Consider the following 25,483-nt stretch of genomic DNA (forward strand, 5'->3'; position numbering starts at 1 on the left):
CCTTGACAGTGTGCTTGACTCTCTACTAGATAAATATTTAAAATCACATAATGCTCAATTCGGGTTTAAGCCTGGACTGTCGACCGAGAGCGCCATCCTTAGTCTTAAGCACACTGTCAGGTACTACACGGATCAGGGGACTTCCATTTACGCATGCTTCCTCGACCTCTCCAAGGCGTTCGATCTTGTGTCTTATGACATCCTTTGGGATAAGATGAGGAGGCAGGGCGTCCCGTCAGAAGTATCACAAATATTCCATTATTAGTATGCTAACCAGATTAACAGCGTAAGATGGGCTAACGTTTTTTCTGAGGAGTATGGGTTGCAGTGCGGGGTGAGACAGGGTGGGCTGACGTCTCCCAGGCTTTTCAACCTATACGTAAATGACCTCATTGTTGCCCTTAGCAGTATGCGTATCGGATGCTGGGTAGATGGTGTTTGTATCAACAACATAAGCTACGCTGATGATATGGTACTGCTGGCGCCAACAATGGGGGCTCTCAGAAAGATGGTGGGTGTGTGTGAAATTGGCTATTACGTTATCTTGTACGGTGCCAATCATTGGCATTCGATTCCCATGCCAACTAATTAGCGTGATTTTCATCTCTCAAATCATAAAGGTGCCCGTAAATTGTGGCGTTCGTGACGAGCAATACAATTACATAATTCATTGTAGCGTTTGTAACGTAGGCAAATACTTTATTTATTTTAAGATTACTAATACAGAAAGAGTTTTAATGTCCTGAATCTGAAAATATCATATTTTTTTCCAAGTATAAATCTTTTGACAATAATGTTTAAAAAATCAGAGCTTACGCAAGATATCTTACTTATTATGAGCATATTATAAACATTTCTATGAATCCGCCATTTAATAATTTGACACGAACGCATTATAAATATGATAATGTATCTTTAATCTGATTAACATTACTTTGCAATACTATGTTTTAGATTTGTATAGACAAGAATACAATATGGACATTTTCGATGCAACAATAATGTGTTATTTGAGTGCCGCCATTTGTACATCGTAGAGTTCAATAAGTTAACTCATAATGATTTTATAGCCCAATAAAAGCCGTGAATGGTTCGATTATAACAAAAACTTCAATGGGAAACACAATAACTTTAAGGCCAACACCACACTGCGGGACTCCAAACAAAAATTAACTCAGTGAAAAGCACAATAGGTAAAGCGGCGGAAAGCATGATAAAAACTACTATTATAAAAAACTTTTGTTGTCATATGGGAAATTGGGAATAGTGTATACTTCCTTAGTTCTTCTGCGGCTCTTTAAGTCTGAATAGGCTCTACTCATGACCTATCTACGACTCAGTAAGTTTCCCTTCATAGATCTAGTCAAAGGGGCTTCAATTTTACTAGCATACGAGTGTATCTTTGGGGCTTTTTATAAGTGTAGTATTTTTTTACACGCGTTCAAAAATTTCGCAAGCTTTGCATACGTAATGTGTACTTACCTTAAGTCATTTAAAAAGCTTGTATAATAATTTATAGCTTCTTAATTTTACGACCAGTGATATTGTATCATTGTATGGCACGTGCATTGAAGAAATAAGATATAGGGAACATTACTATTAATTTGATTCACATACGTGTATCTTTTGACTCGTTAATTATCACCGTGAAAGAAAACTGAATTTTATTAAGTATTTTGTGTCTACAATGAGTGTATCTTCTGACTCGTTAATTATCAACGTCCAAGGAAACTGAATTCTATTAATTATTTTATGTCTACTCTACAATGAAGATTTTTTTGCACTGAACTAAGTCGAAACTAAGCATGAGACGTCCACCCACAACACAAGGTAGACAGATGACCTCATAAAGATAAGTAGGAAGTCTTCCAGTGACTTGGCCCACTTTTAGCTCGAAGAAAAAATATTCAAAAATTAAATCCAGTGACTTGGCCCGGGGACCAAGCTAAAAGTTGGCCACGTGACTGGAAGACTCACTGGATTGCAGTGGGCTGAGTGTGAGTTTACAAACGTCCTCACTAGTGATCGCGTTTCATGTAAACTCACACTAGGCCCTCAGGTCGCACCAATCAGCCTATTTAGAAATAATTGGAGAAGGAATTATAATGTGTCGTAGGTTAGTAGAACGTAAATACTCGTACTTCTAAATGATAAGCAAGAAACTATTGTTATAAAGAGTGGAATTTTGTAATGCCACCTGGAGGGAAAGTACTCTTAATATTGTAGATAGATTTTTTTTTCTCAAAGAAAACATTTCTTTATTTTTGAAAAGAAATAGAACTGCGTTCAAAGATTTCCAAAAATTTGCTTGCCACATCCGGGATTCAATCGGGTTAAAAATTACACCCTATTTTAATTGCATCGAACGTTAGGGTTAAGTATAAGGATGAAATCTCTCTAACAAACTTGATAAATCAAATGAAAGGAAAACCATGAAATCTTATATTATTTTAATTATGTACAGAAAATTGTATGGTATGGTAGAGAATTTTCGAATGCAGTTCTCTTTATTGTCACAAATAAAGGAATGTTTTCTTTCAGTAAAATTTTCTATCTACAGTATTTAATTAAGAGTACTTTCCCTCCAGGTGGCATTACAAAATTCCACCCTGTATAATAAGCCTAATAGAAGGTGTTTATTACTAGTAAACAATACTTTGTTAAGTCTCTTATTCGTTAACACATTCTCGATACACCCATTGTTTCTTTCAGATCAGCAAAGAATGGTTTCTAAATTAGCACTATGAATACTACATAGGCCGACATAAATATCTTTCATTTCGAGCCAGTCCTATTGTAGGCACTTGTCTAGTTCAAACAATTTTGAACTTTGAACAAGAATATTTTTTGCGAGGTACTTACCTACATTTTGGTATTCAGTAGTATGCAAATTACAAAATTTAAAATAGCCCACCGTAAAAAGTATTTTTGTGACAAACGTAACTCTGACATATTTTATGCTATTCAAAAATAATTTTAAATAAAACCAAAGCAATTATTTAGAAAGACAATAAGTAATGTTAAATCCATCTTCTTTTCAAACAGTGAACAACTTTTAACACCCAAGCTGATTAAAATAACCGATAGCACGTTTTAGATTTTAATTAAACTTAGTAATTTAAAAGCATAGCTGGGCACCGTTAATCAAATAGTTAACTTCGTTAATCGTTAAACCGTTAATAAAAAAATTAACTTCGTTAAACGTTAAAACGTTACATTTCACAAGATTTAACGCAAGTTAACGTTAATCGTTAATCCGTTAACACATGATAATAAAACGACAAAAATAATTGCATGCAAGGTTCAAATAATTTCGAAAGCTTGTATCGCGCATGGATTTTATTCCGCTTTTTTAGGGTTCCGTAGCCAAATGGCAAAAAACGGAACCCTTATAGATTCGTCATGTCTGTCTGTCCGTCCGTATGTCACAGCCATTTTTTTCCGAAACTATAAGAGCTATACTGTATGTACTTGGTAGGTAGATGTATTCTGTGAATAAAAAAATATTGGGGGCTCCCCATACTTAGAACTGAAACTCAAAAATTTTTTTTTCATCAAACACACGTGTGGGTTATCCATGGATAGGTCTTCAAAAATGATATCGAGGTTTCTAAAATATTTTTTTTCTAAATCGAATAGTTTGCGTGACAGACGCTTCCAAAGTGGAAAAAAGTTGGTCCCCCTCTCTCTAACTTCTAAAATAAGAAAATGAAAAATCTAAAAAAAACATGATGTACATTACTATAAAAACTATACCAACGAAAATTGTTTTGAACGAGATCTAGTAAGTAGTTTTTTTTAATACCTTGTAAATCGTAAACCGCTTACTACCGCGTAATCTTACATACAAATAACTTAAATTAAAAAAAAAAATCCGACACGCACTTGGCCGGTTTTTTTGTTTGCGCTACAAGCTTTCGAAATTATTTGAAACTTGCTTAAGTACAATTTTTTTTTTCGTTTTAGTACAACTGCATTTCAGAATAAAAGCTTGTTTTTAAAAAAGTTTTTTAATTATTATAATTTTATTTTACACTTTTTAGTAGTATCTCAATCTCAGAGCCTTGGTTCAATTGCAATACAATTTAGCATCAAAGTGCTCGAAAAGACAAATCCAGCAAACCCAAACTCGATAAGTTTCCACCGTTTCGTTTAGGAATTCCTATGGCCACCTCCTGACTCCANTCGCACACTCACTGCTGCCGCCCGTCGCACAGTCGCGACAGCAATATAATTACGCGCGAGCGATAAGGATAGGTAGCTTGGGGTCATTGGACGAAATTCTACGTGCTCGGCGACCAGGCTTTAGACGCAGACAGCTCATCCTAGGGGAAGGCCTTTGTCCTTTTGTCCAGCTGTGGACATCTTATGGTTGAAACGAATGGGCAAACGACTAAAAAACCTAATCAATTTGTGTTCTAAGAATATTTGTGTACTAAAATCTGGTGAAGGTTGCGCGAAGTGGTTGAATGCGGGCGGCGCTGGAGCGGTCGTTGTGGAAATCCTTGGGGGAGGCCATGTCCAGCAGTGGACGTCATTCGACTGAAACGAACGAATTGAAATTAATCAAAATTAATTAGTTCATAACGGCGACATGGGCCGTTTGGTGTAGTGGTTCGAAACGGACTAGGTACTATTCCAGAGGTAGCGGGTTCGATTCCCGCACAGTACAAACATTTGTGTGCATGAACATATTTGTTTGTATTGGACTGGGTGTTTTCTATGTATAATAAGTATGTATTTACAAAAAAAAAGTATTTAAGTATGTTTATATCCGTTGTCTAGTACCCATAGTACAAGCTTTGTTTAGTTTGGTACCAGAAGCGCAGTGTAAAATGTCCAAGGATATTAAAATTTATTTATTGGTAAACTTTCACCGAAAGAGTTATTATAAGTATTTGTTTAAAGAACTACCTACAACATTACTACCTAGCTGCTACATAGGTACGTGTGTATCGATTTACTTGAATTTATATTAATTTGTCAGTAAAAAAATTTCGCAGACGTTATTTTCGCAGATCAAAACAGCATCAACTTCAAAAAGTTCAAAAACCAAACACCAAGTCCAAGAAGGTTCGCTACGCAAATAAAAAGCAAACGTTAGTTCGATCGATGGCCGCCAGCCGTTGCGGCGCCACGTGCGTGCCACGCTCCCGCCAAAACTCACGTCAAAAACATCTGCGGTCCGAATACGGCTGATCCCCATTACATGCGTTTATTGCTTGAGATTTGAATAAATAATCTGCGTATTTATTTGAGAGGTATCGTAGATTTTATTAGATTAAGTTGGGTACTAAATTCGCTGACATAGCCCGACGGATTAGCAAGCTGAAGTGGCAATGGGCAGGGCACAGTACGCAGTACGGTCGGCCGATGGGGCAGCAAGGTTCTGGAGTGGAAGCCACGTACAGGAAAACGCAGCGTGGGTGGAAGGACCTTATAAAGGTAGCAGGAAGGCGCTGGATGCAGGCCGCTACCAACGGGCCAATCAGGACATCATTGGGGGAGGCCTATGTTCAGCAGTGGACGTCCTGTGGCTGGAGTTATGATGATACTGGTTGTACGTAGGATTTCTTTAACTAGCCCAGTTTTATACAAACAAAACACTTAATTTCCCTCACAAACCATAGCAAACAGGGCAATAAACATTAAATCAAGTGTGCACAACAAATTATTCTTGTTGAAAACTCGCTCTTATCACAACGGTATAAGACGCAGCGTTTAGCTTTTTAAGCTGTCTGAACAAACATCCATGTCGGAGGCACGACTGCGTTACAATCCTCACAAGTGGTCACGTGACCGGCGCGTGCGACATCTGCTGTGCGAGGGAGATGACAAGTTAGATTATTTTGATTTGATAGCTAATTGGCGGAAGGAGTTAGGGGGATTTGGACGAAGACCGTAGCTATGAAACTTTTTTTTTATCTAGCTTTGGACCAAAAACAATGAGCAGGTATAGGAAATTTTTGTAACAAGTACGGACCTAACTTTTGCAACCTAAGAGGGAGTCTTTGGGCGTCCCACACTGCGCTTGCTGGTACGTGGCCTTTACTCCAGAACCTTGCTGCCCCATCGGCCGTCAGTTCTGCGTACTATGTGCCCTGCCCATTGCCACTTCAGCTTGCTAATCTGTTGAGCTATGTCAGCGACTTTAGTTTGTTTTCTGAGCCCCGATTACGGTAACTTTTATAACGTCTACAATCCAGACGCGTTTCTGATTCTGCGATACGATTGGTCAAAACAGCTGACGTACGCTGTTGAACGACCAATCGTATCGCAGAATCGAGAAGCGTGTCTGGATTGTTGACGTTAAAAATTACCGTAATCGGGGCTCTGTTCTGTTACGAGCAACGAATTGAAGAGTGGGACGCGCGGACACAAGCGGGGATAAGTCGCGTCGCGGCCACAATAAAGAACCTTTGATGCTGCCGCGATGGCTATGACGATTTCTCGTGACAATATTTCAATTCATGATTCCATTTTATTGGCTATAATACGATTTCAATATAATTTTGTTATTTTGTCACGGTAAATATGTACATTTTAAATTTATAATCAAAATCTGGTCTGTGTATAGGTAAAATAAAAAAATTTAAAAGACAACGGCAAAGGTCAGTACTTTTACTGTGATGGTAATGATGTTTAGTGCGTGTTTTCTTGATTATCGAAATAACTTGAAGTATTTAATCAATATGGATCATGGCGCCTTATGTGGAAACTTGTATGAATCGTTATTCAGAAGTTTAATTTACCAGAACTACAACAGTTTTTTTTTTATCGATCGGAACATAAGTTTTTTACTGTTTCGCGGATTTACCCGCGAACGGGTAGTACATAGGTACTATATACAATTAGGTACGTACCTACGAGTGACCGTAAAATTTGTCTAATTTTTTTTTGAAACGCTTCGACACACAATGGTAAAGTAGTTTGAAAAGCTACCATGAATTAACCTACTCTCTAAACTGTTTCTTACATTTATTTTTTAAGCATTAAGAAATCTTTAAAAATAATTTATTGAATTAAAAGAACAATAAACATGTTACTTTTCCCAATCGAACTTTGGTAAAGCAGGAATATACCTAGCCATAAATAATAACCACAGTATTTTGATACTCGATGCCTCCTTACGCTTTTTTAAAAGCAAACCTATACCTAATCCGTGCGAGCCACAAAAAAAAAAAAAACTACCTAATTCATAGATAATAAGTACTACGACCTAATTTTCAAAAAACCTATCGTAAACCGGATGTATTATAACTAATTCTCTAAAAACTCAGAATCCCAAGTAATCGAAAACCATCGAAAAGTAAGAATGTTTATAAGTATGTCTTGTAGCTATCGCAAACCTAACTCGCGAAAACGTAGTTTGGAAAATCTGTGATGGAAAACCTATAAAGGAACGTTATAGCTCATGGGTGATCTATTCTATAACTATCATCTTCGAATCGAACATTCTAATCGCGCATGTTTGCTTTTGACGGCGCGGCAGCCACATAAAAAGCCCAACAAAAGCCGGACAGGCCGGACAAGTCCCTAAAAAGCCAAACATGTCCGGCTATAGCCGGAAACCTGGCAACCCTAACAGCTAAAAAAAAAAGAACTACATAGGGTACAAATAAAAATCATAAGTTTGATTTTGTGTTTTTTATTTTGCATAAAATTATATTTACGCCTCCTTCTTGGTGTCGGTCTTGCCACCACGAATTCTTCCGGTCCTGCGCGCAGCAATAAGACCGACCTTGCGACCGGCTGATGTTCCTCGCTTGACAGTCGATGCCTTACCTGTAAAATGAAATAAAATATAACTGTAGAACATAATAACATAGCACCAGTATTCATAACTTTAATTTAGGTAAATGCCCATAAATATTTTCTGATGGCAAATTATTTATAAATAAAGTTCTATCTAATTTAGCTTTGTATGTAGTAATTTTTAATTTAATGTTATAAACCTTTTTATTATGGAATTTTAATTAACTCAGGATGGCCACAAGCAATCACATCCAATAATGAGTTATGATTTATTAAAACAACAAATGTGAAGTTCCGATACTTACCAATGTGTTGATGGTTACCACCTCCGTGAGGATGCTCCACAGGGTTCATGGTAACACCACGCACGTACGGCCAGCAGTTACGCTTCACCTTGTACTTGTGGTACGCACGCCCAGCCTTCAGGATGGGTTTGTCAATACGTCCACCACCAGCGACAATACCTGAAAGTGTTTTGAATATTGTTAAAATAATCGTACAACTAGTATTGAGTGAAAAATCGAAATCTGTTGCCTCAGAAAGAGCCTCTTGTGTAATCAATGATCTTCAGAGTAGGTAAGTAGAAAGTCATCATGAACAAATAAAAACAATGATACCTTTACATTTATAAATAAATTGTAATCAAGGTAACAATGTTTTGGCAGTTTAATATAATATCATTTTAGCAATATAAATAAATACTCACCAACCATTCCTCTGTTGCTTGATGGGAGAACTTTCTTGGCTCCAGAAGGAAGCTTTACCCTGGTACGTTTGGCATCAGGATTGTGTCCGATAACGGTGGCAAAGTTTCCGGAAGCACGGGCTAGCCGGCCTCGGTCACCCATCTTCTCTTCCAAGTTGCATACAATGGTACCCTCAGGCATAGCACCCACGGGCATGACATTTCCTGTAAAAATATTATTTATCAGATTTATTGACACTAATATTTTAAAGAAAGAAAGATTATTGATTATTTGTATTGAATAGGCTCTGAAACTACTGGACTAATTAACAAGTCCTACATTAACTGATAAATATAGGCTGTACAAAGTTTCATTGTATTACATTATCCAATGAAAGACATGGGTATACTCTTATTGAAAGCTAGTAAGTATAGATAGGTTAGGGCAAAGAACTTACCAACTTCAAGTGTAGCCTTCTTTCCGCAGTATACGAACTGGCCAGTGTAGAGACCCTCGGGAGCAATGAACAGTTCCTTGCGCGTCTTAAACTTGTAGGGGTCACGGAAGTGAACAACCGCCAGAGGTGCTCCTCGGCCGGGGTCGTGGATGATATCCTACGCAACAACACTAGTTGAAACAAAAATGCAACATTTAATTTTCAACGCCTCTTGAACGTTACAATAAAGAGGGTTATGAAGCAATTTGCATCGTGGTCTAAGCATCAAAGATTAGTGAGAAATGTCAAAGGACCGAGGATACAAAAACAATGCGTTTTACCTTCACTACACCCTTGATGTATCCATGACGTTCGGCATAATCCAAGGAGCGGAGTTTAGGCGCTCCTTTCCTTTTCTTCGTGTGTGAAACGAAGACTGAGCCGGCACCTTTACGCTGAGCACGAATCACACGACCCATGGTTGTTCCCTCACTGAAAATGTATACACCTAAATTTTAACGGAATCGTAAACAATATTTATGAGGCTAGCTTTATTTCACAGTAACTCTACAAAATACTACTTTTACCACTAGATTATTACGGATTTAAATTATTTACAAATTATCACGTACATTTACGCAGAGGGTCACTTTTGAAAGAACTAAAACCACAGACAAGACTAATTTAGAGATGCGACTAAATAATCGATTAATCAAATATGAAAGAATCAATTTAATTATTCGATGATATCAAGGAAATTAATGAGTATTATTGAAATAAAATTAATTAATTTAAATGATTATGGAATTAATTCAGCGCCTCTCGATTTCTACAAACAAAACCTCGCTGTTCTGGAAAAGTGTGGCAATAGCTACTCTCACTCATTACTGGAAACTGGATGCATTGATTAACACAAAAAGTGAATGTGTTTCATACGAAAGAAGGAGATGTTTGTTTTTATACGCGATTTATTTTTGTTAATTATGTATGAATAAAAAATAATAAACATTTTTCCAGCAAAAATCCTGAGTCACCTTATCGGAATCAATTAAATTGAATTATAATATTTTTTGTAGCACATCACTATATTCACAGATAAAGTACACTTTGGAGCTGCAACGGACAAAGTCACCTTGTCCAAAAACTCGCAGGCAGCCATGTCGTAGTGCTGCTGTATCTACGCACGGTGCGGTGACATTCTTTTGTAATAAAAATAAAAGTGGTTTAAAAAGAGCTACGTTTACACTGTTCCATTTTTTATTTAATTCTATTTTTATTTATACTTACTATGAAAATGATTTTCAGATTGCTATTGTGCAAACGATATAAAGTTTTTAAAACAAAAAAGATTCGTTGATAGCCTACTTCGGATATTATTTTAGCCATAAACGCTGTTTCTGCAAAATTATTTTATTTATCTAGCTATTTTTTTATGATATGTTGCTTGTTTCCTATCAGTAAGGAACTTTGCTTCCATTAAAGTCAAGTAAAGTAAAAAAGTATTTATTACTAAAAGATGTCACATTGTACAAATTATTCTGGCGGTTTCTGCACTAAGCAAGAAAGCTTATAAATACTTTTATTCGTTGTCTTGCATGTCGGAGACATGCTGATTGAACGTAAGATGATTGATTTATAAACCTATTATACCTAATTTTACTCTACGATTTCGTAAGAACGAAGGAAAAATTACATAATTTAGTTAGAACAAAAAAGAAAGATACGGCGCATCTCAAAAGACACTTAAATTATTTTATTTAATTTTTAGTTTTTTTTTTTTGTAAATATGTATTATCTATTTATGTATAGTACAGTAGTACTACAGCAGTATAGTAGTAGTAGTATAGTAGTAATACAGCTATTAAATTTAAGTTTGTAAATTCATTTTAAAAATCTTTAAATTGTAAATAAAATGAATTATTGTTAATAAAAAAATGTTGCAGTACCTACTGTAACTTCTATCGAATTCGTAGCTATTCGTATGATAGATAGAAGAATATAGAAGAAGTACATACCTTACCTAGGTACAAAATAAAATAGCAACAAATGAAGTTCAAGAAAGATGTCACAACACTATAGTGAATAAATAAAAATAGTGTTGTTTCACTATTGTTGTCAAGTGTCAAACAAAAAAAGTTTCCGTGAAAAATTGTTTTGATTCGGAATATTACCAAATTAATTAGGTATGCAATTTTTTAATTATTGAGAATAATTTACTGTGTGAGCGTAGCCTAAAGTCACGTTGTAGTCACGTTGCAAGCGGCGTGGACTTTTCTGACAACTGTGTGGTTTTCTACGATACGATAGAGTTTGTTTGCTTCTTGTCGTTTTTACTAAGCACGGCGTAATGAATTCATGTTCTGGACCAAGAAAATAGGAATAAACACATCTAACGGTGTAGTGCGAGGTTTCAACTAGAATTCAGTGCTAAAAGTGATTAAAACAAATCAAAATTCTAAGCGGTTACACTGTGTAATACTTGTCTTTATTTCTCCAATAGTGTTTTTAATTTTGTAACAAAATAACAGTGACTCTTTGAACTCGCCAGTGGATTACAATTATCCGGGCCAGCTTTACTATAATATCAAGGATATTCAAAGGTATTTTATATTTTGCCTCATAATTTTATGGATTTCTAGGTTTGCTTCTCCTCTCTATCACACTCTTTTTGAAAGCCTTAAGTTGAAGCAGGATGGCATGACATTTTAGCTACCTATGTTCTAAGTAGTTAGGTATAAAAGGGAAGTTATTCAACTTAAAACTTGAAAAGGCTTCAGACCTCACATGTTTTATGTACTGAGCTTGGAATTGGGAAACTGATGGGGAAACTCAAGCCTTAGAAACAACGAAGTTTACAAACATTTGTAGTCTATGAAAATAGGTTTAGATTGTGAAAGGGGCTATAAATAAAAATGGCAACAAATAGTTAATTATTTCAAAATGATAGACTTGTTCTAATAAATAAAATATGATAATAAGATACATTTAGTAATAAGCTTAGTTGTAATCTGTAATTTTTTTCTTATAAGACATCGTTTAAAGACAAATCTGTTCATGATGAATGAAAAAACTGTACCTAAATACCTACATAAGATCAGAGGGCTTACTTAAATTGGAAAATGTCTAACATAAGATGCCATTTTTATGAGCAGCCTGTTTTGAAGCATAGGTGAAGCACAACAAACACAAAAAATAAATCTACAATTCTTGTAACTTCATTTACTAAATCAATATTTGGGCTTGAGTGCTTGAGTTTTTCTAGATGTTGGAGGTTGTAGTGGGACTACAGAACCCCTCACCTAATTTTCTTTCATCATAATGATTGATTCCCATTGACTTCTCTCTTCTCTGCAGATGCAACAATAAATTCTTCTAACTTTAAAATAACTAAATAAAACAGGACATGTAGGTACCAGCCTGTGTTTTTTCAGGTTTAAAAATATTATTTTAAATTTTATTTTAATTTATCCTTTTCTGCTTAAAGTATGAAAAGTAAAATACACTACTAAAATATTTTTATGTTGAACCCTGCTTCTTTTTCACTATAATAAATAAAATTACCTAATGTCAGGCTCTGGCTCTACCCTGTTTTCATACTAGTTTGTATGAAGACCTGCTAAGTTAAGATCAAAGCAACACTATGCTAAAAAATATATTTTCGGTTTACAATTTACTGTATAATTCTAGCAGCAATGTGTAATTGTTAAAGATTTAGTAGAAGGTTAAGTAAAATCTAGTTAAAAAGTGTAAAAAAATTAAAAAGACTACACAATACTCACCTACTGTTTTTACACTTTGTAATGCTTATGCAATAGCAGCATGCTTACCTTAGTATTATGTATTTTTTATGTTTTAATGACACAGCTGATAGCAGAACCAATGAAATTTGAGATAGTTATTTATTGTTTCAATTGCTTGCTAGCTGGTAGGTAGTTCATGTGGGTAAAACTTTAGGCTAGACCTTATAAAGCCTACTCATATTGCATGTGGCACAGGTATATGATATACAGTTACTTACTGTTCTATTTAGTGAGGTGCCACCAAACCTAGGCTAAGGGCTAGTTACACCAGTCATCTAAAAACATTCTTCAACATCTAAAGATAGCATTTTGTTATTATTTTTATTTGCCAGTTATCTCCATGTGAGACCTGTGAAACTGTATGTTACAGTTATCTTCCTGATAAGTAATAATAGGGTATCAGGAACTTGTAAATGGTGGCTCTAAGTTTCTAGCAAATTCAGCTAGACATACGCCATGAATAAATATGTGCCATTAATTCGCAAATACCTTGAAATAATCGTATCGTCTAGCCCACATATCGATCTATTTTCTTGCTTGCGTAATTCAATGATAACCTTTTATTCGCAGTTAATGCCATGTGGGTGACGAGTTAGGTATGTCGGCTGCAGCGGAGACGCTGCCGACAGCGTCAAGTGCGCGCACGCATGCGACCCTAGCGACCGCCCCCACCGGCCCGCAGCGCTGTTCCACCGGGAAACACATCGTTCATTGGTTCCGCAAAGGCCTCCGACTCCACGACAACCCGGCCTTGAGAGAGGGCCTCAGCGACGCAGTCACATTCCGATGTGTCTTCATAATCGATCCCTGGTTCGCTAGCTCGTCGAATGTTGGGATAAACAAATGGAGGTAATTATTTTAGCCCTTGTTTCTTTCATCTTTGATTGCTTTAGCGAAGAGTAGTAAGTAACAGTATCAGTAAAAACCAAAACAGCGAAAGTAGAGTATGCACTTTCAAATCTCATTATCGCAGTTAAACCGACAACCAAGTCGTGTCTGTTGACATAGTTGAGTAAATAGCACAAACTCAAACTTTTCGCGGAGACCATTTACTGATAATTTCCAATTCATTATCCAGATTCTTGTTACAATGCCTGGAAGACCTGGACAGCAGTTTGAGGAAGCTAAATTCCCGGTTGTTCGTGGTGCGCGGACAACCGGCCGACGCCCTGCCGAAACTCTTTCGCGAGTGGGGCACCACAGAACTCACGTTCGAAGAAGACCCTGAGCCCTACGGTCGTGTCCGGGACCACAATATCATGTCCAAATGCCGAGAAGTCGGCATCACCGTCATATCTCGTGTTTCGCACACACTCTACAAATTAGATAAGTGAGTAAATATTTACACTTATCCAGTTATAACTACGTACTCAGACTGAATAATTGGGACGATTTTATTATTGCGTCATTTGTGACGGCACTAAAATAACTCGAAGATACTTAAATCAACTATTTACATTGCTTTGACTATTTCTATTGTTGGGTACCATTTGCGACGAATGAATGAAATAAGCCCATTGATAACTTTAAAAATTTAATCGAAAATCTTCCAATTTTACGATGCTTTAACTAAAAAGTAGCAACTGAAATGATTTGAATAAATAAAGTAAATTCGCGTCAAACAGGATTTCTAATCAGACATTAATTAAAAAATATGGCTATCAATTCTAGTGTAGGTACCGAGTACTTTTACTGAACGTTTTAATCGTTTTTCTTAGAATTATAGAGCGCAATGGTGGGAAAGCACCGTTGACATACCATCAGTTCCAAGCGCTGATAGCGAGTATGCCACCGCCGCCGCCCGCCGAACCCGCCATCTCGACGGAAACGCTAAACGGTGCCACGACACCGGTCTCCGACGATCACGACGATCGCTTTGGAGTCCCTACCCTCGAGGAGCTTGGTATGTCGTCTACCCTCAACTTATGATATTGCAGAGGAATGAAATTAATTATCCTACTGTTCGAAAACAGCTGCAACTGCTTGGAACGCTTTATTCTATAGGATATGTATGTGCATTTGCAGGCTTCGAGACTGAAGGACTGAGGCCTCCGGTGTGGATTGGCGGTGAGAGCGAAGCTTTAGCTAGATTGGAGAGGCATCTCGAACGGAAAGCATGGGTAGCTTCATTTGGGCGGCCTAAAATGACTCCGCAATCTCTATTGGCTAGCCAAACAGGGCTGTCACCCTATTTGAGGTGTGTAGGTGGCATTTTGTTAATGTTTTTCAATTTAAACTACGTTATACTAACTTTTGTGTTGCTCTAGGTTTGGGTGCTTATCAACAAGGCTATTCTACTACCAATTAACGGAATTGTACAAAAGAATTAAGAGGGTGCGACCACCTCTTTCTTTACACGGACAAATACTTTGGCGAGAATTTTTCTACTGCGCCGCAACGCGGAATCCAAATTTCGACCGTATGGAAGGCAATCCCATATGTGTTCAAATACCATGGGAGAAAAACCAGGAGGCTTTAGCAAAATGGGCGAACGTATGTATCACCTGAGTTTTGCTATACCTAAGATTTATATTCATCAAAAATTGATTTTGAGTTGTGTTATAGGGTCAAACTGGTTTTCCATGGATTGATGCGATCATGATACAGCTGAGAGAGGAAGGCTGGATCCATCACCTGGCGCGACATGCCGTGGCATGCTTCCTTACCAGAGGTGACCTTTGGATTTCATGGGAGGAAGGAATGAAGGTATTTTGATATGTTATTAAATCAGCATTCATCCACGATGATGGTGTAGTAATTTCTCGATATTTCTGGGTCAAGTGGATCAAATTTTTATGCTAGGGTTAGATGCTCCTTCCCTGGGAGCATTAGCTTACGCCAGGGATGGCGAACCAATGGCACGCGTCAATCACAAAATTCACTATAAAATAAAATAGTAAATAAGTCGTCCGTTAGTGCCACTGTAAAGTAAGGCTGTGGTAAGGCCTTGTCACTACTATACTCCTCATTGATAGCATTAGGTGTTATTTGATGGCACGTCTATGACTACATCAAACATTTTTTTCTGAAAAGTGGCACGTTGAGACATAAAGGTTCGCCATCCCTGGCTTACGCTATGTAGGCATTGAGATTTGATTTTAAGCTTACGCCAAAGTTGTTACATAATGCAAAATCGAATCTTGAATTACGTAACGAACAAGTATTTCCCACTTTTTTGTCGATAAAAATTTGAAAAGGTCAAAACCTTATTTTTGTTTAGATTATACAAAACAGGTAGTAATGAATGAATGTTGTATTATTAGGTGTTTGACGAGTTACTACTGGATGCGGACTGGTCGGTGAATGCGGGCATGTGGATGTGGCTCTCCTGCTCGTCTTTCTTCCAACAGTTCTTCCACTGCTACTGTCCTGTCCGATTCGGAAGGAAAACTGATCCTAACGGGGATTTTATCAGGTACTTATATTTTGTAAATGTACCAGAACTATTCGATGTATAGATATGCTCCTAAATGTATGTGGAAGTCTATGAGATTGTTTTAATGATCTTGTTTACATTTTTTTCTTATAGGTATTTCCCTATGTCAATTCACAGAGACACATACCTATTCAATTTTATTTGTATACCTATTTATTTTGTATGCACACAACTTCACACAATAACAACTAAAAGTAGGTAGTCTACCTCCGCCGTTGATTATTTACTTGTCTTTATATATTTATAGCAAGAACCGGTATGTCTACTTGTAGAGCTATAATATTTATTCTTTATTCAAAACTATAACTTCTATCTACTCGTTAAAATACTTGTTTTGATGTTACATTTAATTAAATGAGGCTACACTCTGTTGCAATATATCTTAGGTAAATAGGTTTCAACTATCTTCATGTCATTTACGTCATTATACTTCTTCATTTACCTACCTAAAATAATAAACTGTGGCATGCAGATTACAGAATAACAAAAATAATTTTGTGTCATTAGAATAGGGATAATTTATATAATTTGCCATAGATAGCTCGATATTGACAATATCGTCCCACAGTTGAATATAAATACTGTTTTGACACAACTAGGTGCAATTATTAGAAGAAACAGTAGCGGTGACGGTGGTTCGCATCCCGCCGCGTTAAACTATTGTGATGAATCCACGTGTAGCACAAGCCTATTTAGCTTATTATGAGGGGTTAACTGGACTGTTAGTAATTTGTGCAATATAAATTACTATAGATCTAGTCTACGCTTAACTCACACAGTGCCTGAGTTATGAGAGCGCTACAGGAGGGGTGATTTTGACATATTATTATGATGTGACAGAGTATACAAATTAGAAGTCTCGCTGACATTTGTTGTAACAAAAACACTCCCGTGCCGCTCCCATACCTTAGGCACTGAGTTATGCGCTCGCTAAAAACATTTATTTATTTATTTTCACCAACTTATACTATCTTTACAGGTCAATAACCTAATGCGGTAGAATAAATTATTTTGTAGGCAGGTACACTGTATCTACTTACACTAATTAATTACTTATAAATAACAATAAAAAGCGCGGCTCTTACGAATCTAACATGTCATTTACATGGCGGCCATTGTCCACAGACGCTACATTCCCGCGCTGAAGAACATGCCGACGCGCTACATCCACGAGCCGTGGGTGGCGCCGGAGTCGGTGCAGCAGTCGGCGCGCTGCATCGTGGGTCGCGACTACCCCATGCCCATGGTGGACCACGCCAAGGCCTCGCAAATCAACATCGAGCGCGTCAAGCAAGTCTACGCACAACTCGCTAAATACAAACCACAAGGTACCATAGCCTTACAAATCGTCAGCGGCGTCAAGCGGCGCGCGCAAGACCTCGAACGTTTGCAGACCAGTGCCGTTAAGATCCCGCGTAGTTTTATCCTTTCGCTGCCTTTGTTTTGAAGCGCTTTTGCATTTTTATCGCAGTCTGTGTTTAGTTTATGGTTGAAATGTATACAAATAACTCTGAAATGAAATTGCTTATTGTTGGTAATCCATGTTGGGCGCCAAAAATTTCTTGGCGCCCAACGTGGTGTCGTCATATTATTATTTTTTTATTATTGGATACTTTTTTACTTGTATGCGATAAAAATGATTTTTGTTAAAAGTGTAAACTTTTAAAATTTTGTAGGTGTTTTTATATTTTGTTTTTAATTTCAAGCTATTTTTGTTAAGTTATTAATTGTTTGCAATTATTTACCTAGTTTAAATGAGCACAAAAGTTATTAGATGATATAAATGTGATGATGAAGTAGTACATTCGCCTAGTTATTTTTTAAATATTCTAACATGGCAGTGATGGTACTTTTTATTATCATTTCAGCTATATTGAATCCACATAATCTTCAGAGACCGAATGTTATGCAATCTTCGCCTAGTCCGACGTCCATAATCGCGAATATAAATCAGTCGAACTACTTGTGTAGTCAAGCACCGGACCCTCAGCCCACTACTGCATCAAAGTCGGACGGTTTCGATAAAGACGCGATTGTGTTCCAACATCCCAGTAGCAACTCACGACGGGACGGCAAGCACACGCAGTTCAAGAAAGTCGTCATCGTACAAACACAAAGCACTAACGTCGCTCGCCCGCCGACTCCGGAACGCCCCAACCGTTGTTCACCGCAACCCAATTTCATTATCAATCTGGACGCATACAAAACAAATCCAGGCATGGATACCACACAAGAACAAAGCAAACAAGACAACTATAACTTCAAGAACCTAGCCATCAATAATTACATACAAGATTATTCTAATACTTCCGAGTATCGGAACCAGCAGCTGAATAAAGAAGAGGCATATCAACAGGACGTCAAAACCAACAGTTTCGGTTTTCTAAAGCCAAAGTTCTACTTGTCCTACACGGATAACGGAGTTTCACGAATTGCAACCGCTCGTGCAGCGACACAAAATGAGATAAATAAAGAAACTGCAAGCGATCCGGAAAAAGAGAAGTCGGAAAGTAATTTGCACTCATCAACTATGCAGACTGCTGAGTTTCAAGAGTCTTCTAAGACTGTATATGATCCCAACACGAAAAACACAGAATAGTGAAACTATATGACACAAACTGCATTATTGACAACTAATATTTTGTGCACTTATGCTACTGCCGCCACTGAAAAAGTGATACAATGAATGCAAACAATAATAAAAGGATATTTAGATAACATTTAACTAAAAAGGAAGCTGGATACATCATTCCTTATATCAATAGTATCGTAATCCCTTATTTTTAAATAGGTGATTTATTTAGATCACGTTTGAATAAATTCTGCATAATATAGTGTACTACTAAGGGTATATAAAACTTAACTAATTCTCCAAAGAATTTACTGTGTGTTCTCCAAATCTGTAAATTAATGTTAGAAAGAACTTAGCTCCATTTTTAGTTTCGGACACCATCGATCAAACCACCCTGCCCTGAGAAGATTAACGTAAAATGTTTACTCACTGATAGTTCGAAAAAACTATTGTAATAAATTAATCATTACTACTATCAAAGAGAAACACATTAGTATGGATCTCATGGTGTCCTTATCGAGAGGTGGTGAATGGCACCATTTAATTGAATTCTATGTAAACTTCATTAATTTGACAGAAAATGCCTTGTGCCATTGTATGTACATTTAGGCCCGTATTATGAAACTACTCTCAATACTTGATTCAAACAGAAGCATAGGTTCAAGCCTGTGTGTGAAAAAGAGATGATACTCGACCACAGGCTTGAATCTTGCTTGAGTTTGAACCTAGTTTTGAGTGTTGTTTCACAATACCGACCTAAAAATTATCCTGTAAGATTATAGTTAATACATAGAATAAGTAGTGTTAATGTTAGATTTGTTGTACTATAGTTATAAATAGGGTATCCTTCCGTTTGGCCAAATTACTTTTCGCCAAATTTCACTTCGCAAACAACTTATCGCCAAAGTTTCATTTCCCAAATGAACTTTTAGCAACTGTACTTTTCGCAACTAATTCATTTGGTCAAATTATCACTTGGCCAAATTTTACTTGGCAAATGTTTATATAGCAAATGTTTTATGTTGCCAAATATTATATCCCAAATAATTTGTTTGGTCAAATTGACACTTCACATACTTACCCACCGTTACCCACAAATCAAAGCATAAGGCACATGATCATGGTTTTCACAATAATTTTATGTAAAACATTGCAGAAAATAGTATGGTTGCAAAAAGTAGGTATTGCAGAAAATAGTAGGTTAGGTTAGGTTAGAACAGTGACCCTTAATGCGCGAAGGCGAGCGAAGCGTGCCGCGGCAGCGGCCGCCGAGCGCTAGAATCACCTCTATTGTTAATGAATCATATGGAAATTTCGATACAAAGATTGAAATAAGGAAATTAATGTAGGTATAACAAATTTTATATTAACTACCCACTAAACAAAATAATAACCACAAGCTAATTTGTATACCATTCTATGCACCAATCAAATTATTTTGTAAATAGTTTATCGTGAAATATTTTTGCCTAATGAAACATTTGGCAAACCATACTTTGCCAAACAATAATAAAAGACAATGCCGGAAATTGGCGTCTTTTTTTTTTCGCGCGGCCATCGACCAAATCTTGTTTTTTGATTACAAAATAGTGTAATAAACCAAACTTAGTATGATATGTATACCTCTAAACTCAGTCTGAACTGAGTTACGAGCATCAGAAGTTTGATGATTTTCATACTAGATTTGCTGTTTGGGCGCAAGTTTTGTAAGAAATTGCAACAAAATAATGACATTGTATGTGTAAACAAACAATACCATCCATTAAAGGCTCCAGACATCAGTATGCAGCAGAATCAGCTCAATAAAAAAATAGCGCAATATTTTGTTGCAATTTCTTACAAAACTTGCGCGCAAAAAGCAAATCTAGTATGAAAATCATTAAACTTCTAATGTTCGTAACTCAGTTCAGACTGAGTTTAGAGGTATACATGCCATAGTAAGTTTGGGTTATTACACTATTTTGTAATCAAAAAACAAAGTTTGGTCGCTGGCCGCGCGAAAAAAAAAAGACGCCACCTTCCATACAAAATCTGGCATTGCCATTTGTGATGGTTTATGGGGATCGATACTGGCGATCAGTTTCGCCGAGTCACTTAGGCCGTGTCCCCATTAGGTGAACAGTGGGCAGCTATTAAAAGTCCGCCCATAAAGCGAGTAACATAATAATGTACCTACCCCAATTTGCGGCAGCTTCAGTTCGCTGCTAACTTTAGACGTTGAGTTTGCGATCAATATCACCGATTACGTAATAGGAAAAATTTGCCAACGGACGGATACTCAGCCGCTCACAGTTCGCCTCATGGAGACACCCCCGAGACTAGAGATTAAGATAGTAACAAATCCGGAATCGCACCCTGTTCAATCCATTCACAATTGATTGGTTTTGTAATAAATAAATAATGTTTCTATTTTCCAGATTTATTTATTATTTAGTATGCTGTTGTTTTAGTCAATGTGATGTGTTATTATTGTCATATATTTTATTAATAAATAAATACTTGTCATAAATGTTATTTTTCATTACACTATACCACATTACCTAAAATAGAGTTATCCAGTCAATCCATAAGTTTGGGAGCTACATGATCACAGGGGGAAATGCTTTAATAAATCTAAGGGGAAATGAAAGAGAAGCTTGCAGGATAAATTAGCCCAAACTCCTTTTATAACTTTTCACTATTTGTTAGTTTCCATCTGTACTAATATCTAGTAACTCATGAGCTATGATACTAATCGCTATGATGCCTGCTTGCGCTGTATTTAAAATCATTTTCGATACTCATCATGTTATAGGTATTCTAACTAGGTAATAACGCTAAAAACCATTTAAAAATCCTATGAGAACGTTTTCGACTTCTACGCGGACAAAGTCGCGAGCGGCCTCTAGTAAATGAAATAAAAATAGAATGCCTTGCCACTCTACTGATGATCTTAACCACTTTACTGATAGTGGCTGAATTGTTGCCACCATATTTTGAGCTTTATTGACGTAACATAATATGGTTCAAAACCAATGAAAACATTCCTTTTTTTCCACAAACAAATCCAATCCTATAATTTATTGTAATTCAGTGTGATACATAAAATATAAATACTTTGATAAGAAAACCAAATAAAACCCTTTTTAAATAAAATATTGTTTTAATGCTCTAACAATCATGTTTAACATACATACAAATTCTGCTTTTATAGAGTATTGTAAGTACTAAAAAGTATAATACCACTATCATTCTAATAAAGCAACTGTTTCCATATGACGTTGCAGTGCCTTCTTTGCTTTTCTTGATTTTTCAATGGGTTTCTTTTCTGGAGCTTTCATTCTAGTTTTACTCAGTTCTTTATTAATTGTCGGTATAATAGGCATCTAAAGGGAAACAACATTTTAGTAAACAAAAACAAGCAATAATGTTTTTTCTATTCTTGTGTGATTATCACTTACAGTCTCAGGAATATGCACATATCTAATATTACGAGCTTGAACAAATAAAGTCTCAAAGGCATATTCATTTTCTTGAGGGTCGACAAAAACAGCATTTGATAAAGAAATATTCATGTAACTGTAAAGAAAAAATAGGTACTAAAGTAACTCAAATAAAGACTAGAGTATAGGTGCCATTTTTATAAATATAAATATATTTTTTTATAATCAACATTCAATAGCTCACCCATCTACTGCAGTAACAAGACCACAAATAGTTGAATCATTTCTAAGATCTAGTGTTATATTTTTTCCTTCTAATGATTTTACTAAACATAGTAAGGTGTTATGGTAGAAAAACTTTTCTTTAGAAGTACCAGTAAACTTAAACATGACTCTGAAATTATAAAATATGATTTGTAAGCAGGCATTTTAGGATATTAAACACTATTGGCTATTACTAAAAACATTTATTGTTTTTAATATAATATGATATACTACTCTGATAAAACATCACACTGTAGTTCTGAGAACTTTATAGGCATGCAATTCTATTTTTGTTTCACTATAACCAATCTGGCATCTGGTTTTAACTTTATTTCTAATTCTGCTTTTGTAACATTCCACTCATTTTCATTTCTTTCTGCCCAAAAATAATAAGTTCCCCTATCTTTAGGTCCTGATACAGGAATTTGATATCTGGCTGTTTGTTCATCACAAAAGTTATTTTCAGGGTCTGTTAATTTAAACCGTTTATCCTTGATTGGCTCTCCGAGATAGTGAACTGCACCTGGATGAGTCCGTAGCTTTTTCAAAGCGTCTTTATAAAAATTACAGTCTCTAACTCTATCCACCATTACACTTTGCAAATAGAATCCAGTAGTGCTGACTATTACACCACCCCACCCAGCAATTTGTAAAAGTCTCATATTTGAAATAGTCATGGCAATTTATCAAACCTGTAAATAAACCGAATAGGTACACAAAATCTTCTTGGATCTTTGCAGGGAAATCCGAAAATTCCAGTTGTATGTTGTATGCTTAGATTAATAAGTTGTATGGTTGTATTCTTTTTCCAAGTTTGGAAACTTTAGAATATTGTAAAATGTTCTCAATTTGAATGAATTATAGCACAGAACAGAAGTATATGTACCTATAAATAGTCAATTCAATTTGTGTGATGAAACTAAAACAAGTTAAAAATCGCTAAAAACAGTCTTTTTGAGGTTAGAATTTTAGAAAACAGATGGAGATGGATGACAGCTGACAAACAATTGACAGCAGAATTACAGATTAACAAAATAGAGATTATCGAACGAACGACCGTCATTTGACTTTGGTCTTATTTCCATTAGGTCTCTTGGTCGGACCCAACCGAGATTCGGAAATTCTAGTAGCTTTTTGTATGGAAATCATGGACTCGCTGGAAATTGGGCTCTAACCGAGACAGTCGCGTAGTCGCTAGATGTGAACTCTAATCGAGAGTTGGATCCGACGACCTAATGGAACTAGGCCTTTATGTTGTCTTGCTTAAAAAAAAAAAATTGACATTGTTGACAACTGTGAGACTGTGACAGACAGAACAGAATGGCCGCACGGCACGCAATCATTGAGTGAGGTTATGTTATATTTTTTATTTCAGTGGTTAAGCTAAAAAAAATACGCATTATTACAATTGTCCAGCTGAACTGCAAGTTGTTAACATTACTTAGGTCTGTGAATAATATCTACTATCAAAGAATCAAGCCACTTGTGATTCTTTTTGTGCACAAAACAAAAATCACATTTACCAATGCTAGCAGCAAGTGGGTGGTCAACTGGTGCTTATTTTGCATTTGTGTAGTCCCGACTGATCCCTGCTAGTGTATGTAAAACATGATTTATTTAACCCATTTCAGGTTTCATGTAAAAATGAGTACTTCACGAGGCAACACAACACGACAAAGACCACAGAAATACCAAAATAAAACAGCTTTTAAAAATGACTTGCATGATACAAGCCACAGGACTAAAATTATAAATTCATTAGATATAACTGGAGTGTGTAAACGCTGCAAAGATATCATTGAATGGAAAATCAAATACAAAAAATATAAACCACTCACAGCACCACGGAAATGTGTTAACTGTGAACAAAAAACTATAAAACATGCATATCACATGTTATGCAGTAAATGTGCTACTGAAAAACAAGTGTGTGCTAAATGTTGCAAACCAGCTGATGTAAGTTTATTTTGTCATGTTTGAAGTATAAGTAGGTACCTTCAATAGCTCATCAAGGTGTTACCACAAAATGTGAAACTTCCTTAAAACTAGGACACTTTGTACATCATAAAAGTTACTGAAAATCTAATGCAATATACTAGAGCACATTTATCTCTTATAGATAATCGAAATTACCTTAGCAATAGTATTTTGTAGCAGTTTTAAAATTTATAATTGATTTATTACAGAGTCCAGACGAAGAAAAGGTAGATGAATCACAAAATACAGCTATACAAAGTATGTTAAAAGGTTTACCTGAAAGAAAAAGGAGGACTATACTGAGGTATGTATATTTTTTTATGGTTGGGTCACAAAGAATCACTTTATTATAAAAAAAATCTACTCAACCAATTCATCAGTTCATTTAATGAACTAAATTTTAGTCTTCACTTTTGAAACACAGCCTTCTAAGTTACCAGAGGCAAATGGATATCAAGCTCCTACTCAACTTTCATATTTAAAAGCCTAACTAACTAGCCTTTACTATTATTGTATGATGTGTGCCAAATGAGAAATGATAATATAAAATTTTTAAATTCATAAATAACTTTTTCAGATATTTGAACAAACAAGGTAGTGACCAACAGAAGACCAGTATTGTTCACTTGGAAAAAATGATACAAGAAATGGACAAAATGGCTTTAGAAGATGATTTAGATGACTTTTTTAGTGATGATGATCCAATCAGCAGTGACAATGAAGGAAAAGAATAGATATTAATTATATGGAATATATTTTATTTAAAAATTATGTTGCTACATCATTTTATTTTATACAATTTTCTAAATAAATTAAATTTTCCTTACACCTTAAATTGGACAGCAAGACCCATGATAAAAAATCTTAAGTTTATAACATTAATTGAGAAAAGATAAAGATAAGTGTAACATCAGTTGCTCTTGAAAGCATTCCATTCTTAATGATTTTTTTGTGAAAATGCATTTTATAGAGAGATGGTTTAATTTAAACTTTGCAAGGTTTGTAAAGGTACATCCACATCTCTTCATGTCTGCCAAACTACAATGACAATCTGAATATTTAACTCTTTTACTGTTCACATATCAACATGTTTGTTAAAATAAGTAAAATTGTCATTGGATAAAGCAAAAGCTGT

The 25,483-nt window shown here is 35.9% G+C and overlaps 4 protein-coding genes across 10 annotated transcripts; 2 read left to right on the forward strand and 2 right to left on the reverse strand.

Annotated features, from left to right (window-relative positions):
- Window positions 1-7,632: 7,632 nt before the first annotated feature.
- RpL8 (ribosomal protein L8) lies at window positions 7,633-9,613 on the reverse strand. The gene is made up of 6 exons (XM_028306632.1): window positions 9,510-9,613; window positions 9,219-9,369; window positions 8,899-9,055; window positions 8,462-8,665; window positions 8,061-8,219; window positions 7,633-7,785 (listed from the first exon to the last, which is right to left on the reverse strand). Exons 2-6 carry the CDS (start codon window positions 9,354-9,356, stop codon window positions 7,670-7,672), a joined length of 774 nt encoding a protein of 257 aa, XP_028162433.1. The 5' UTR covers window positions 9,357-9,369; window positions 9,510-9,613; the 3' UTR covers window positions 7,633-7,669.
- A 1,370-nt stretch (window positions 9,614-10,983) lies between these two features.
- cry2 (cryptochrome 2) lies at window positions 10,984-19,165 on the forward strand. 2 transcript variants are annotated; one of them, XM_028306624.1, is made up of 10 exons: window positions 10,984-11,060; window positions 13,248-13,526; window positions 13,756-14,007; window positions 14,396-14,580; window positions 14,703-14,874; window positions 14,945-15,170; window positions 15,243-15,383; window positions 15,941-16,092; window positions 17,239-17,441; window positions 17,982-19,165. In XM_028306624.1, exons 2-10 carry the CDS (start codon window positions 13,276-13,278, stop codon window positions 18,710-18,712), a joined length of 2,313 nt encoding a protein of 770 aa, XP_028162425.1. In that variant the 5' UTR covers window positions 10,984-11,060; window positions 13,248-13,275; the 3' UTR covers window positions 18,713-19,165. The 2 variants fall into 2 exon arrangements, with proteins under 2 accessions (XP_028162425.1, XP_028162424.1); XM_028306623.1 differs by lacking the exon at window positions 10,984-11,060 and adding an exon at window positions 11,110-11,477.
- A 2,648-nt stretch (window positions 19,166-21,813) lies between these two features.
- LOC114354326 (U7 small nuclear RNA associated Lsm10) lies at window positions 21,814-23,371 on the reverse strand. Of its 3 annotated transcripts, none has more exons than XM_028306645.1 (4): window positions 23,064-23,371; window positions 22,352-22,501; window positions 22,126-22,243; window positions 21,814-22,050 (listed from the first exon to the last, which is right to left on the reverse strand). In XM_028306645.1, exons 2-4 carry the CDS (start codon window positions 22,495-22,497, stop codon window positions 21,913-21,915), a joined length of 402 nt encoding a protein of 133 aa, XP_028162446.1. In that variant the 5' UTR covers window positions 22,498-22,501; window positions 23,064-23,371; the 3' UTR covers window positions 21,814-21,912. The 3 variants fall into 3 exon arrangements, with proteins under 3 accessions (XP_028162446.1, XP_028162447.1, XP_028162448.1); XM_028306646.1 differs by having other exon boundaries at window positions 23,258-23,365; XM_028306647.1 differs by lacking the exon at window positions 23,064-23,371 and adding an exon at window positions 22,597-22,846.
- A 293-nt stretch (window positions 23,372-23,664) lies between these two features.
- On the forward strand, window positions 23,665-25,448 carry LOC114354294 (uncharacterized protein C9orf85 homolog). Of its 4 annotated transcripts, none has more exons than XM_028306596.1 (4): window positions 23,665-23,722; window positions 24,003-24,327; window positions 24,558-24,652; window positions 24,926-25,220. In XM_028306596.1, the coding sequence occupies exons 2-4, from the start codon at window positions 24,016-24,018 to the stop codon at window positions 25,080-25,082; spliced, it is 564 nt and encodes a 187-aa protein (XP_028162397.1). In that variant the 5' UTR covers window positions 23,665-23,722; window positions 24,003-24,015; the 3' UTR covers window positions 25,083-25,220. The 4 variants fall into 4 exon arrangements, with proteins under 4 accessions (XP_028162397.1, XP_028162398.1, XP_028162395.1 ...); XM_028306597.1 differs by having other exon boundaries at window positions 23,687-23,924; window positions 24,926-25,448; XM_028306594.1 differs by having other exon boundaries at window positions 23,687-23,816; window positions 24,926-25,448.
- Window positions 25,449-25,483: the final 35 nt, after the last annotated feature.

Source organism: Ostrinia furnacalis, unplaced genomic scaffold (genome assembly GCF_004193835.3).
Source record: "Ostrinia furnacalis isolate ACB-3 unplaced genomic scaffold, ASM419383v2 OfSCF2039, whole genome shotgun sequence".
Classification (NCBI taxonomy): Eukaryota; Metazoa; Arthropoda; class Insecta; order Lepidoptera; family Crambidae; genus Ostrinia; species Ostrinia furnacalis.